Raw genomic sequence first — 16,133 nt, forward strand, 5'->3', positions numbered from 1 at the left:
ATAATCACCTGTTCCCCCCACGTAGGGCCAACATCTGCGAACTATATTAGCTTTCTATCACTCTCACTCCATCCAGCTCACACCTCTGCACAGACACTATGTCACACAGGGCTAAAGTTGTTATGTGTGAAGGGGCAATTTGTTTTTATATTCATGTCACGTTTTCATCTCTGAAGAGAATGTTTTCAGATGTTTCTCACTGGAATAATTGTGTTATTTCTGGTAAAAGTCAGAGTATTTCTGTAAAACTTGAATTTAGTAAAAGTATGCACAGGCGAAATACATGCAAAATCCAATTTTCCAGATAGGAAATATTTCCTACCAGTTATTTACTCTGATCGGTGCATTTTGAAAATCCTTCAATGTGGAACACCAGAAATAGGTTAATCTATTCCGCTTGTGTGGTACAAATAACATGCGACTCATGTCTAAACCCATTTTACGCCTACTGGATTGAGGTTGTGTTCATATCAGAAAGTGTTAAAATATCCCCTTTGGAGAGACAAAGAGGCAGTGTTCTCTTGCAGGATCATCATCAGGAAAACATTGCAGTAATCCAGGATATTAATCCTCATCCTGCCCACATAAGCGCTTATTGATCCACTGATGGCAGCATCCAACACCGCACCATGTCCTTGTTTTAATCAGCGTTGCCCACATTATAAACTAGATTTGCTTAAAAAAAAACAAAAAAAACTGGGTTAATGCTTAAAAAAAAAATCACTATTCTTCTCAGTCATTTCAAGGCTGCTCCATTTTGCCATGAAATCACACGTTCAGTTATTTTTCTATTCATTTGCAATACGCCTGAGAGGTTGTTGCTCTCATTACAGGCCTATTATTTGGGTTACCTGTAATTATGGTTCGCTCACAATTTGTCTTACGTGTCCACGCGTTTGTGCATGCCGATTTTTATCCTGCACATATTTTACGTGTTGACATTTCGTTTTTCTTTTGGTGCAATTATCATTATTGCTGTTATGACTGCTTTTGGTGATTTAGCTTGGATATTTTACTCCTCTACATGGTTTTCTTGTGATTTTATCTTTTGTCATATATCCATTGAGGGTTGTTTTTTTTCCCCCTCTTCTCTATTTTCTTCTTGACATGATTTGAATGTTCTTTTCTCATTGTTGAAAAGCACTTTAATGTATAAAAGGTTCTGTTCGAATAAGACTTGTTATTATTTCATCTTTAATCTTTGTTTGTTTTTAACTTTATTTCGCCGTGCTGCTCTGAGAGAAGCATCAACCTGGAACATACGTGTAGAATATGCATTTACTTTTGATACCTCAGTAAACTCAGTGTCAAATACTTCTCTACAGTTTATCACTTTAACTTACTCTGTGCCTTTTCCTTGAACTGAGAGTATAAATATGTTATTTGAGCTCATGTCAGCAACAGAATTGATCGCCTTGTAAACAAGAACATGTTTATTTTCTTAAATAGCTCATTAAAGAGGGATTAGACACGTTAGAATCAACCTTCTGTTCTAAGGAAACGGCGTCCACACTGAAAACCAGAAAAAGACTGCAAGCTAACTGCATCTGCTGCTTTCCTAAGTGTGATGGCGTCTATTGAACGAGTAAATGAGCAGCATCAACACCGAGGAAGCAGAGGAGGACTCGGCTTGTATTTGTACCTGTGTTATGTTTTTATGAAAAAAAAAATTGTGTTTTCCTTTTCAGGACCACGCGCAGCCTGTCACTAAATCACTCCACAAACATGAACCCCATTGTTTGCCCCCCAAACCTTCACAATAGTTTAGATTTCTCCTGTCATATCGTCAGTATTTCATTTTGAGACAGACATGCGCAGGTTTTTACAAATATTAAGGCTGATTCCAGCAATGCACCAGAGACTAAGAAGCTGTTGGACAGTCCCGCTCATCCTCACTCCCCTGTCACATGTCAGCGTTTCTGAACTGATGGAAAGACCAAACTTTTGAGCGGAATGTGGGACACACATTTTTCCTCCTTGTCTTCTGTGTCTTGTCGGTGGGTCTTATTATGTCTACACGTCTCATGTTTGTCAAAACCTGCAAAACAGACATGGACGTAATGTAAACACATTGACTGCTGGAAGTCTGCTCCCATTTCCCAAGCGGAAGTGGCGAGCTGTGGTCAGACTGTTCCTCTGACTCTACAGGCCAGCCGGTGTGCTTCCTCAGGTCCAGCCGCCTGTGTGCTGCAGAGAAAAGACCCTCAGAGCTGCAGACCTCCACCCAGTTCTCCTGGAGGTGCAACATTCGCCACACTTCATTTCTCTCACACATACTCACCGGCAGCAGGCAAGCCAACCCAGCAGCACCCACAGTAACACTCTTGTTATAATGTCATGCTTTTTATATCGAGCGCCATTTAACTCTGTGACTGCGACGCTGCTCCATAATTCACTGCCTGTCCATTTCTGCATGTGACATACATTTGCGAAGCTTTCCGATGTACAAGCATGTCCTCGTCTTTCAGGGTATGGCATGTGGATACATGTGTTATCAATCTGTCAGGCTCCCCTCTCAGAAAGAAAATGTTTTCCACATCAATTATCCTGGAATCTCTAACGAAGTCTAGTGAAGCAGAGCGAGCCTCACTGACTGACACTCACCAGCTGTCAGACGTCACTGTAGTTTCAATATTCAAATGTATCAAAACATCGTTTTGTAAGTCCTGCTTCTAAATTAAGTTTCATATTGGAGTGTTGTGTTTCCTATAATTCCTTTCTCTCATTGGTGTGTGGTGACAAATGTGCTTCTTCCAAATGTAAACCTTTAAAAAGTAACGACAGACAGCCTTGATTCCAAGAGAGGATGCTAGTCTTTTATTTAATTGCTTCATCACCATCCTCTCCACAGCCAGACAATGAGACAGATACCTCTCTCTCCTCTGTGCTGCATGAAGGAGCTGAGACCCACAGCGACCAGCTGCAAGTTAGCTTTGCACAAAGCGTGGTAGTGGGTAGGAGGTGCTAGCATACCTCTGTCAAAGGTCACCAACCTCTCCAAAACCGTCTTTGACTGCATCAGTACAAGAATGAGCAAAATATTCGCTATGAAACATCAATTTGGAAGAAAGGAACTTTCTGGTCTGCAGCCATGATTCAAAAACTGGAGTACATGTACCCTCAGGGTACACACAGGTACCTCAGCACCCAAAAATCAGTCATACCCTACCGTACATACTGAAGACCTGCCCCCACGTCTCAGTCTGTTTGGCTTCGACCCTGATCCATCTCTCTCTCCACAACCAAAGGCACAAGCCAGTCGCAGTGGGAACGGGGGTCGTCTGTGGATCCACACCAAGCAGACTCATGTCCTGGCTATCAAAACATCTGCTCCAACCTTCAGTACTGTGTCTGACCGGTATTATTGCGGTGCTAGCTCTGCCACAGGTGGCGCTAGCGTGCATGGTATGCAGGTAGAGGGGTACACAGCAGGATATTTGGGAACAACTGTCTTCTGCTGAGTTTTGTCTGGAAATTAGTTCCAGCGATGGTCTCAGCTGCCTGATGCAGAGAAGGTTATCTGTCTTCTTGTCTGGCTCTGAGGAGGATGACGAATCAAACCTTTTTTTTTTCATGACCATGACATGACCACCAGGCATCTTTGCGTTTATCCACTTTATTGAAGTGTTTTATAAGAACTAGGGTGGAGGGTTCCTCAGCCCACAGAGGTAGACGTAATCCATCCAACTTGTGTTAAAACATCAACATCACCAACATGGGAGTTAAAAGATTTGCTCAAGCCAACAGGAAATTGCATTTGAAGTTCTACATAAGTTTGGACACTAAGATGAAGGACACATTAAGGGGACATGTTCAGTATGAGTAATACATGAGAGTAAACAGAGCGTGGGGATGTACAGTGATGGTGGAGGACACACACCCAGCTCAGGGAGAGAGGTGCAGTGCTATGTAATGCCTTGGCCTCAGTGTGACGGCCCCGTGCCAGTGCAGCTCTGCTGCTGCCAAACAAGACCACAACATGGGCCTCTCTCTGCCTCAGCTGCAGGCACTCCACTATTAGAGCCACGCATGGCTGACCCCAGGCCCACCAGCTGTTCACAGGCACCATAAATCTCACTGTGGTGCTGTGTTTTTTTTTAAGTTGACCTCAGACCGGCTGTACTGTCACTATCAATAAAAGACTGCACTTTAGCGGATTCTGAGAGGAAACATGCGTGACACTGCAGTGATAACATCAGTCAAGTGACTGCCCTTACAGACTGGCTGTTTTATTACTCTTGTATCATTTGAACTCACGTCGCAAGTTTAAGTCACTCACCCCTTGATGCCGCTCAGGACAAATTCCCTCCTTCTTTTTCATGTCACGTTTGCATGACAACTACTGACAAAGGTCATCTGTTCCTGGTTGGCCATGGTATCGCGGTGCATTAATGTTCACGAGTGTTGCGCATGATTACATTGTGCTACACTTTTGATTAAGCTCTGGGGAAGCCGACACACTGGTGAGATGACTACAGTGTCATTCAAGTTTTTTTCTTTTCTTGGCCGAAACATTGTGTGGTGGAGAAAATGACACTGCTTGTTTAGGCCAGAATCGCAAACCATGATGGCGGTTCTGCTCTAGCTTTTCTTTTTTCCCCCCTTTAAAAGACACTTACTCTCACGATGACGCCAGCTCCTTTGGTCTGGTGTCTGCCAGAGTGTGAAATCACACACACTTCACGAGCCCTCTCCTAAGTGTGTGTAATTAAGCCCATATTTCATTGGACAAAAGGGACCGAAGTCATGGCGTGGTCACTGGAAATAGCAGGAGAAGTCTGTTAGTGCTTCTCTAGCGGTGTTGATTTATACACGTTTTAGTAGTTGAAGAAGCACTCAAATCCTTTATGTACTGTGAGTTAAGCCAAAGTACAGAAGTGAAAGCAGCTAAATGTATTTTCAGTATCAAAAGCACAACTGTTCATTATTATATTTTCCTGTTTTATCTTGCATTATTTTATGATTGTGTTTTCAGGCCCTTTAACAGCTGGATAATGCCTCGTATTCACACAGCTGTCTGCACATGAAAGTCAACCGTCTGTGTCTCCATATCTGTGAATCTCCTTTTTTCTTTTTCTCTTATTATTTTTTGGGGTCCCACATAAACACAGAGTACGTTGGATAATGTGAATTTCTCCACAGGTTTCGGCCATGTTGTTATCACTAAGTAACAGGCCCCCGCTCTCTCTGCAACTCTCTGAGATTGGAGAGGATATTCCACCTGTCTAGGTGTCAAAAAACAGACCAAATCAGCCTCTCATCCCACAGCGTGTGAGGAACGCAGACCACCGCTAGACGACGACCCGTCCTGTCAGTGTGTTGAAAGATCGAAATCATCAGCGAGGTAAGGTAGTGCTCTTGAAAAGGAAGAACGCATTATATTATCATAGGGAATATCATAACCTATGGTCATGTCTCAAGAGGCTCCTGGTACTTGGTTGGGGGCCCAGGGCCTGAGACTTAAACCAAGTAAGCCCGCACATTACCGTACAACTGGAGGTTTTTTGTTTTTTTTTCCTAATCTGTCTCAAAATGATACTCACGTGTTCATGTATAACACAAGACAGCTTTTCGTTCATTTAATCATTGCTTTCGTTTCTACTGGCCATGAAAGCATCTCCTCCTAACACGACTCCAGAGTCAATGATTGGGCACCAAATCCTCCGAAGCTGAAGCGAATGTGAAGGTTCAGCAGTCTGAGCTTAAAAAAAAAAACAAGCTGGGCATTTTATTTCAAAGTTACTGCCTTTTGTTGTTGTTGTTGTTGTTGTTGTTGTTGCTATAAATAGATTTTTGTGTAACTCCAGTCAAGCTCAGAAAGGCTGAAAATGAGAATTGTGAAGTACAATACTGGGAAAAGTGTCACTCATATTTGAATATTTGCCTGTTTTGAACTCTAGTGGGGATCTTGTGATCGGCACTCAGACGATCTTCCTATTTCTGAGCCTAATTTTATATTTAAAATTTTGAGCAAGACCCAAAATCAGCATCAAAACAATTGTGACAACACAAAGTTGACTTCATAATGAGCTTTTTATTTAAAAGCACATGTATTAGAGCTAGGTACATTTAGCAGAAAAAAACAGCATCGCTACTATTTCTTTTGTACAAAAAACAAGACAATACAAAAATACTAATAACGAGTTTTAATACAGTTGTGGGTGTATTTCTGGATGCATATTACAAATGTAACTATTACAGTCTACATAGTTTAGTTGTCGAGATACAAAAGTCTGTCAATTGATGCTTTTGAAGCAGCATTTTGCAACACAGGTCTGTAATCATAGTGGATATATCTAAACATGTTAAACAATATCTTACAGAGTTATTTTAGTGATCTATACATTATTTATATATTTATAAAAAGAGTGAAAGGGCTTTGAGAAATGATAGGACGGACTATACGATGAAAAAGATGTGCAACATGGCGGAGTGTGTTGTTGGAGGAGGATGTCTGTGTAAAGGCTGTAAATAAAAAGGGCTGGTGTGTCTGGTACTGTACAACAGTTAGTGATTACACAGGACAGGCGACGATACACATACGAGGTTAACAATGCGTCTTAGCAGAGAATAAAAACATTAGATCCACAGTTTTTAGAACGTTCACCTGCTTTCTCACTGCTTCAGACACACACACACACACATACACACACACACTTGGCACAGCTGACAGCGTGTGTGTGAGAGGGTTTCATTGGACACAAAAGTTTATCACAGGGAACAGTGCTCATACACATGTACACACATGTTCACAAATACAAGATGTACATGTACAAGCACAAGTGTACCCACACAAGGACAAGGGTACACATGACACACACACACACACACACGCACACACACTGAGAGACAAACATCCATTGCCAATGAGTGATTGGGTGGGTTAGAGCCCCTCCCTGCCAGCAGAAAGAGCCCAAATCATCCCAAAATAATGTGCCAGCTTAGCTGTATATTTTCACCCTCTTCCCGTGGTGACAGGCTGCAGCCCCTGGACTCGGCCCACCCGTCCCTTCCTGTTTGGGAAGCCGAACAGACGGCCCAAACTCTGGGGAGTGGCGTGGCACAGCCACGCCTCTTATACAGGTGCTGCAAAGCTGAGAGATCTGCCTTGCCCCAACAGAGAATATCCCCCCTCTACTACATCTAATCCCAAAGAAATGCAACATCCCGGGTTAAGGCCACGCTGACGGTCCACGACAAAAAGCTTGATGTGCTGCTCTGGGGCAGGTCTGTCCGTAGCGAGCCTGCCGTAAATGTTCCTGCAATGATACTGATACACAGTCGTCGAAGCCCTGCTGTGGTTGTTTGTATAGACTCTTCTCAAACTACCATACCAGTAAATATTTCAGTCTCGTGGATGTCAGCATCATCAAGGTTTCTCTCAGTTAGACACATCAGGTAGCAAGTGGTGATAATGGACAATGGACTTAAAAACAGTGCTTTAAGTTATATTTTTCTATTCTGTCAATATTTCTATGCTGCTAGCTATTGCAGTAATATCCTTCCTGTCGCTAAGGAAGTTGTTGTCCTACGGTGCTCCAAGGCCACAGAGAGTTCAGAGAGTAAGCATCACTGGAGATCCTTCTCTCCCTAGGCAGGGGGTTCGCCTGGTGTCTTTTCTTCATTTATTTTTCTTCACAAGTGTATTTCGTTGATGGTGGTTCCATCAAACCTCCACACCCTCAGCTCTGCCTGTCAAGTCATCAGTTTCTTCATTCATCTTTCTTTTAGCTTCCAATTTTCTTTTTTTGTGCTCATAACAATGGGCTCAAAGGTTAATTAGTAGTTAACATAGTAAATTATAAGTCTGGATAGTGAGAGCGGACTCTGCTGTGCAAATCTCAAGTCTGACACCCTAGTCCACCTTGGCGGGCATTGCAAAAGGGAGGAGGATGCCATTTGAGAAGCAGCTACAGTCTCTCGTCGCTACATTCTACTGTCCGATGGGAGGTGAACTGCACTATGAGTGGCCGCTCAGTCACAGGAGGAGGTGTGGCCTCTCTCACACCATGTTGTGGTGATTGTTCCTCTCAATGATGTCAGCCGAAGGGAGCAGTTCCTTCTTGATGGGGGATGGCGGGGGGGTGGTAGGCTTCACCCTTGGCTTGAACAGGTCGGACACGTAGAACACCTGGTGGACACACACAACAGAGCGCCATCAGGAAACAGGAAATGGGAGCAGCAGAGAAAAAATTGCAACGGATCCCTGATCTCTTTGCATGATGCCTGCGCAAAAGTACTCTAAACATTACCTGTAACCCGCCGGAAACACCCATGTTTTCCAGTCTACACACAGTTGTGCTAACAATACATGCTAACTAGCCACTAGCCAATGGGTCGGCACATTAAGTGACATTAACAACCCAAAGCCCCCAGAGCTTCTGGGACCGGCAAGACCACCAACTGGCTGGATAAAACACACACACACACACACACACACACACACACACACACACAAAAAGAGGCAAACTCATCAACTGGTGATGGGAAAGACGTGTACGCTGTACGTGCTAATTTTGGCATCAAAATGGTGAAAGACTTTTAATCTACAGTGGTAAAAATCAGGTGAGAACCATTTTCTCCAGACACATCAGAGATGTGGTTTTACTCAGTGAGAACTGATCACCAGGATAAAACATGGCAGGTCTGAACAGGGCTAAGACGTCTACACACCCACTGGTATTTTATCTGCAGGGGAGAACGGTGTTACGTCACTGTACCATGTCGAGAAACTCCCTATTACCTCTGTCCCACACACTTAGTACACTCCCAAACTTTCACCACTGAGTAATCTGGCTGAAGGAAGTGATGTTACTATAGCTCATCCAAACATTACATTCATATGCAGTCAAGCCCGTCTAATCCTCTATATGAAATGATGGCATCATCATCACCACCATCAGTCGCCGTGGTGGTGAATTCCCTCTTTTCATCATCCTTGAGAACTTGAGGTCAGATGCCTGGCACTGATGTTGAATGACGGATAGGGGAAAAAAATAGCCAGAAAAGAAATCTCTTCCTGAGATCCTGATGACATCATATGTCAAACAGGAAAATGGGCAGGGGTGGACAGGAAGTGTGACTGTGGAAACTAGGGTCCAATGTAACAGTGGATTACCGTTTCCACTTACAGGGGTCTTGGGTCACTCATGAGTTTCAGCTGCATACTGAGGCACACACAAAGACACAGACACACACACACGAAAATAAGCAGATATAGCTGGCAGTCGCAGTAGCTTTTCCTTCCACGCTGCCAGCTGAGGGCGAGCAGAGGGGCTGAGGCAGGGAGATGAGGAGGCAGGGCACTATGACTGAGAGCCTAGTGTGTAAGAGGCCGGCTCCTCTGGGAACAACAATGCACATAACTCACGGCGGAGGAGAATCTCATACGGGAAAGTGCACGGCGCCCTCATAAAGGAACTACAGACTTTACAGGAAGTGGACACCACTATGTTGCATCACGCACTGGTTTGCTGAAGGGTTGTGGGTTAGTTCTGCTTTTCAGCCATCTTGGCTGCACGGGGCTGTGGACCTTGACAGAACCCCCCCCCCCCCACACACACACACACACACACACACACACACACACACCTGTCACTCAAAGAGGCCACACCCTTAATTATGCATAACTGTAAACCTTAATATAAATTAAACACATGAGCTATGTGAAAGGCTCCCACCAAGTACCAAACCCCAGTAGGCGAGTCAAAGTATAAATACTCCAGGTAAAAAAACAGAACAAAAATAAATAGCGATAGTAAATTAAAAAAACATAGAATTTATACGTCGAGAAGCAGTAGGAAGTAGAACCTTATCAAATCCTCTCCTTTATTCATTAATTAACATCAATCTATGCTTCATCATGTCCATCCCCATACCGATGTCATTCATATTACTTTTTTTACACACATACACAAAGATCATTTGTTAAGCTCGTCAAAAAAGTATTACCAAATATCCATACATTACAAAATGTTAATTCATTCATTTATTTAATCTATCTTATCTATCTTGCCCATATTGACAAATTACTTTTATCTTCTATCTAACTACGAGAGTGCATTTTCAAAAATGAAAAAAAATGTAACTATTTTTCTGTATGTAAGTATTTATACTTACATTATTTAGTACTGGGGTTCGGTACTTTGCCTACCACTGATCACACGACAGAAATAAGCTTTTGAGACCAATAAATGTTTGTGTACCACGCGGCTGAGAACGGGTTTACTTCTGGGTCTCTGAGGGTCTCTGAAGACGCCTGAAGAGGAGGAGTCTTCTGGAGAGGAAATATACACTAGTGGGCCATTCCTCTTTTGGTGTTGGTGAAAAAAAAGAAAAAGAAGCTTGCCATGCTGTCATTGATCTATTTATATAACAAAAGTATTCTGAGTGGTGGGCTCAACACAAAGAGGTTCTTTTCTACTACGGCTTGACATTTAATGACCATAAACGACCTTCACAGGTGACCTTTGACTGACCAATGACATCACTCCTAGATCGACACCACCACCACACACAGCTGCCTTCATGCTGCCTCTAAATGGCTTCTTTGTGTACATAAAGTAGTTTGTGTGGTGTTCAGGGCATTGTTGTTATGTTTATTATATGTATGTGATGTAATTAGTGGAGGGGAGTCATGGGAAACTTTCCAGGCTCTTTTCCCATCAGGATCCCAACACAACCGGCAGCATCACCAATCCTCAGACCTATCTGAGCCTTATCACAGCCACGCTCACCTCTTCCTGTACAGGCCAATCACACACACACAAACACACACACACACACACACACACACACACACACACACACACACACACACACACACACACTCTATCTCCTGGCTTATTGTGTTGAGTGATTCCAACTCAGTTATTTATCTACTTAAAACAGTGGTAGGGAGGGAAGAAAGAGAAAAAAACAGCAAAAATCTTCAGTTACGTTAGTGTTCGTGCCCCGGAGTGTGTGCTCTTAACCACCATTAAAATGTCACGCCTCACACATCTGAGACCGCTGAGTCAGACAGGAAGTGAGTGTACGAATTTGCAGGAACCATGAGGGTCCAAAAAAACCACCACATTAGTCACTAGGATAATTTGTCCGCACGCACATCAAAGCAGCTTCCGTATGAACACGTTTGCAGCTTAACCACACAAACACTGCTAAGTGTAAAAGAACATCACAAACTATATTCGTGCATGCGTTTAACCGAGAAAATAAATTTTAGAGCACATGTGTGACAACTTGACGTGTCTCGACTGCTTTTTCAAAGAAGTCTAGAAATAACAGCAGCCACATTCAGACCATCTCTCATCTAGATTCTTGTAATGTGTTTTTGCACAAACACTGACAGACGCTGATGCAATATTTGAGTTTAGTTGTGTGCAAGAAAGAGGCCCCCCCAGCCCCCCGCCCCAAGCCCCCGATTCAGCTCCTTTCCATTGTGACAATGAACCTCAAATGAGCACTGGCCCGGCGTTCTCTCAGACAGCTGCTTCCTGCTGGATCTGGGCATCTTGACCTTCACTAAGTCAAGCGTTGAAAAGTGGGTCACTTGGTCTGATAGGAAGCGTTTGGTACACACAGACCTTTTCCTCTCATGGTTTTTAGTTTTTAAATATTCCTCCATGAACTGCAGGAATCATTAATAGACACATTTTAACACTGCAAATAAAGAATACAAAGCTACCAGCTCGCCAAGTCCAGATGTGCCTATATGAGTCCTTGGATTGTATTGTTCATTCAGTGGTGCTTTAAATATATTTGGAAATAAAGAAACTTTTTCAAATCAAAATCCACTACTTGATTGAATACTTTCTTTTCTTCTTCAAATAAGGATATTAAGCTGGACTACATTACCCAAGCTGCCCTAGGCCTCTTGGATCCCCGCTGATTCTGCTTCATTGAGACTGATCTCAAAAGCGTAAAGACTTCCAATAACAAAACCTAAACCCTTCATCAGAAAACTCAGAACCGGTGTTTCGGAGTATTATCACATCTCGAAGGACATCCGAGAAGAGACTTTTTAGAGCTGTGAACGTGTCAGCGTGCTTAAAAATATATGACATGTTTTCAATGTGCTAACACTGTTTTTATTCTTTCATTTCAAACTTGGAATCCAAAAGAATAGAGAAAGTATCACTTGTTCATCCTTTAATCCTGGTGGCGGGTCAGAGGATGTAAACCTCTGTGTCCCGCCTCCTCTCATCTTCTGTCAGGTCCTCTAAAGTATTCACAGATGTGCCTTTCTACTGAGCCTGGGCCAATCAGGAGGCGTCAGGGGTTGTAAAACTAACCTCTCTGCCTTGATCAGCAGGGGCTGCCTATGAGTATGTGAGTGTCAGTATGAATACAAATATAATATGTGAATATATATTTGTGTGTGTGTGTGTAGAGTGTGCATGCATGACACAGTCTCTCTGCCTGCAGGAGGGTTGTGGCCAAGCCAAGATGCATACAAGGCTCCCTCCTCCCTCCCTTCACTCCTCCTGCTCCTTCTCTGCTTCACAAATTGTGCATTTCAGAAAACACAGTGTTTTTGTTGTCAAGGCTGATTTTTCAAGGAGGTACACCCAGCTGGAGAACTACTGCCAGAGCATTACAATCTATTGTTATTCACTGATTTCTGCTCCTGCAGTAATCCAGGCCTTCACCCACCCTGCTGTGCCGTGTGTGTGGGTGTCTGTGTGTGTATGTGTATGTGTGTGTTCACCTAGGCGCCACTACTGAGGTCTCGCTAAACTTTATGAATCTAATCCCTTCCATGTTCGTGATTTGGATTGTGTAGAAAGGTAGGTGTTGCCTCTGCGTATGTGTGTGAGCGTGTGTATGCGTGTGTTTCCATACTTTTCCCAAAGGCAGCAGAGTTGAGCAGGCGCCCGCTGTGTTGATAGAACCAGAGCCGCCAAATAAAAACCCAGAAATAATTAACAGCTTCATTCCTGTTTCAAAGGCTTATCCTCGCGCTCGCTCTCTTTTTTAGGTTGCTCTGTTTTCCTCTCTACCCGAATTCAATTTTCCTTGGCTCCATCTCGCTCAGTGTGATGATGACAGTTATGAAAATCATCTGGCAACTGCTGTTACGATATTTCACAAAAGTGGTGAGGACGTTTGCAGAGTGTGGGTTCACACTGACACAAACACACACACACGCACACGCACAGAAACACACACTCCTGAACCAGGGCCTGGCTCCAAGCAATGTGTTCTTCATTAAGGGGTATTAGATTCTCTGCACTTCACTGCCTGCACCATTCCTCTTTTCCACAAAAGCAAAGGAGAGAGGAGGTGAAAAAAGAGAGCAACATGGAGAAGGGAGATTAACCATTTAACTGTTAACCCATGATAAGAACTGTGACCGCTTAAAACTATCAGCTAAACTTGAAAATCATTCCTGCTTCCTGAGGATCTCAGTAGTCCTTCAGGACATCGGTTCCATCTGAGCGGGTAGTCCAACCTCACGCCATGTTGGCAGGCCTACTTGTTCCACTCCCTTTACAAGCGGTCAAGGCAGAAGGCCGCCAACACTGCGTCTGGCCTTGTACTAAATAGATTAAAGTTCTAGTTTGTTCGGTAAAAACAGAAACAAGAAGACGCTCTACGTTTCATGGCTGATAGAGTGACTTTAAAACAACCAGGGTTTTTTTTGTGTACTTTTTTTGTATTCCTGTGTGTACTCACTATGCAGTAGGCCACCAGGGCTCCCTGCACAAAGCCTGCCAGGACATCAGTAGGGTGATGCTTGTGGTCGGAGACACGTGATAGGCCAGTGTAGAACGCCATCATCAACAGAGTGAACTGGAGCAATGGGCGGAGAAGACGAGCACCACGCCATGTGAACCTGGACTGGAGATAGAACTGAGGGGACAGAGAGATACAGGGAGGGCAGGAGGAGGGGAGGAGGACAGATGGAGCACGGTTTAAATATGGACAATTAATGTGTGTGAGTGTGTGTGTGTGTGTGTGTGTGTGTGTGTGTGTGCTATTCCATACAAGAGTGAAATACATTTTTCCAAAACATATACAAAACTGAACCCTCACACACACACACACACACACACACACACACACACACACACACACACACACACACACACACACACACACACACACACACACACATACCTGTTTTATATAGTTCATTCTTTGTTTTGTGTTGCTGTTTGAACACTGCACCTGCAATGTGTTTATGTGTGTGCATGTGCGTGTGTGCGTGCGTGCTTGTTAGTGTGTGTGTTTGTGTGTGTGTGTGTGTGCGCGTGTGTGTGTGTGTGTGTGTGTGTTATTACTGTCTGAGAGGCCTAGGCTGAATCAAAGTGGGCAGGCTGACTAGACCTGAAGAGAAACACATACCCTCTTCCACATCACACACTCGACTGCCAGCGACCTGGACATGACGGATTCATGCTCCTACATCACAGCTGTAAAAACAGCACAACCACAGAAAGCTTCTGGAAGATACACACACACTCTCATACACACATACACACACACACACACACACACACACTCACACACACTGAGACACGTTTGTGTGCCCTGCCATGCACATTTCAACACTCAACATCCAAGAAAGCATGTTAGAGACAGAGTGGATGCGCCCTGCACTCTGTCTGGGTCCTGATACAGACCGACAACAAAAACAGGCACAAAACAAATCCAAGGTCACTCCAGCCATTCACACCAGTGCAAATACATGCATGTCTCTTTTACCAACATATACCCACAAACACACAGTGGTGAGTCCAGCCCAGGTTCCTCTGACATCCTGTGTTTCTCACAGACCTTCACTTCCTGTCTCTCACAGCCAGAGACAGGCAGCCTGGGAGGACAAGCCTCAGCCAAGGTCTACCCAACCTCCAAAGTTCTGTCTTATAATCAGTCGAGCTAACAATATCTACAGACAGCCGCAACGCCTCCCAGCCACCCTTGTCCACTATGGCCCCTGTAGGTTTGGACATAAAGCTTCCTCGCAGTTCCTCTACAACCCTCTATCATTGTTCTTCCCTGTACGGAAGCAGAGGAAGGGATCCCTCCCATCCCTTCCAGTCTCGTTCTCTCCTCTCTGGCGGGAATGTTTAGACTTCAAGCTTCCTCCGTTGTGGTTCTCAGGTAGCGGACAGCGACTGCTGCTTAGCACGTTTGTCTGACGTCCTGCAGTTATAAATGCAACATCCAAGGAAAAAAAAAACCCCCAGACATCTCACAAAGCCACAGTTTGATGACAGATGGAGGGAGTTAACTCTGATCTGAGCCAAAACAAAGTCACAATGACCTGCCAATCAAATTAGCTCTATCTGACAACAGAGCAAAGAGTAAACCCAAATATCGCATCAAGCCCTGATCCAACAGGAGCATTCTGACACTAAGTCATGATAAGCAGTTGAGAGGGTTAATGATCTTCTAAAACCTCAAATGTCTGCTCTTTAAATCCCACTTAAACAGAGATGCGGGCCTCTGCACTAATGACCCTCCTCAGCCTCTCAGATATTTGCTGTGAGTCTCAAATAGGCTGATCGGAGGAAAACGACAATAAAACACAACAACAAAAGGAGTCCCAGCAGATTCCCATGGTGGAGGGAGACAAGAGCGACACAAAGTCTGGTGGTTTTGAAAGGAATCTAACTCATTCCAGTAAGATCTTCTCCCTCCGTCTCACTTGCTCTGATTCAGCGTCAGTGTTAAGTAAAAAAAAAAAAACACAACAAAGTGTGAAAGAATGAGAATGAGGTCTCGTTTTACACGCCAGGGGCTTTTCTTGCCCCCTCCTCTGCTTCACACCATGCCGTGAGACAAAGACATAGCTGTGGTTAATACCACTTACATCCCAAACAAATATGTTGGTTAAATGGTTGTCACGTTGATGGCAGGTTCCATAGAGTGAACAAACCACAGAAATATTTTTGCTACTGGTCAGCATGGACATGACCATGTTAGCTCAAGTGGATAGCGCACACGCGCACACACACACACACACACACACACACACGCACACTCAATGTGCAGTGTGCGGTGAGGTTATCTGTGCCATCTATGATGGCTGTTAAGTTTCAGCTTAAACCACATCAGTCATAGAGCAGCAATCAGGCTCACGCTTCAGGAAATGAAGAGCTTCAAGACTGCAGTGACAATCAAAA

The 16,133-nt window shown here is 44.0% G+C and overlaps 1 protein-coding gene across 2 annotated transcripts in view; it reads right to left on the minus strand.

The window, feature by feature from the left end:
* Nucleotides 1–6,020: 6,020 nt before the first annotated feature.
* The window catches only part of plpp3 (phospholipid phosphatase 3), a 28,136-nt gene continuing 18,023 nt past the window's right edge, over nt 6,021–16,133 (minus strand). For both annotated transcript variants that reach the window (XM_086224804.1, XM_086224805.1), the window contains exons 6-7: nt 13,678–13,854; nt 6,021–8,131 (exon numbers count right to left, since the gene is read on the minus strand). In XM_086224804.1, coding sequence (XP_086080930.1) covers nt 8,003–8,131; nt 13,678–13,854 — 306 coding nt within the window. In that variant the 3' untranslated portion in view covers nt 6,021–8,002. The remainder of the gene's footprint in view (nt 8,132–13,677; nt 13,855–16,133) is intronic.

Source organism: Aulostomus chinensis, chromosome 14 (genome assembly GCF_037954235.1).
Source record: "Aulostomus chinensis isolate RoL2024-O1b breed Wild chromosome 14, RoL_Achi_v1.0, whole genome shotgun sequence".
In the NCBI taxonomy this organism is placed as follows: domain Eukaryota; kingdom Metazoa; phylum Chordata; class Actinopteri; order Syngnathiformes; family Aulostomidae; genus Aulostomus; species Aulostomus chinensis.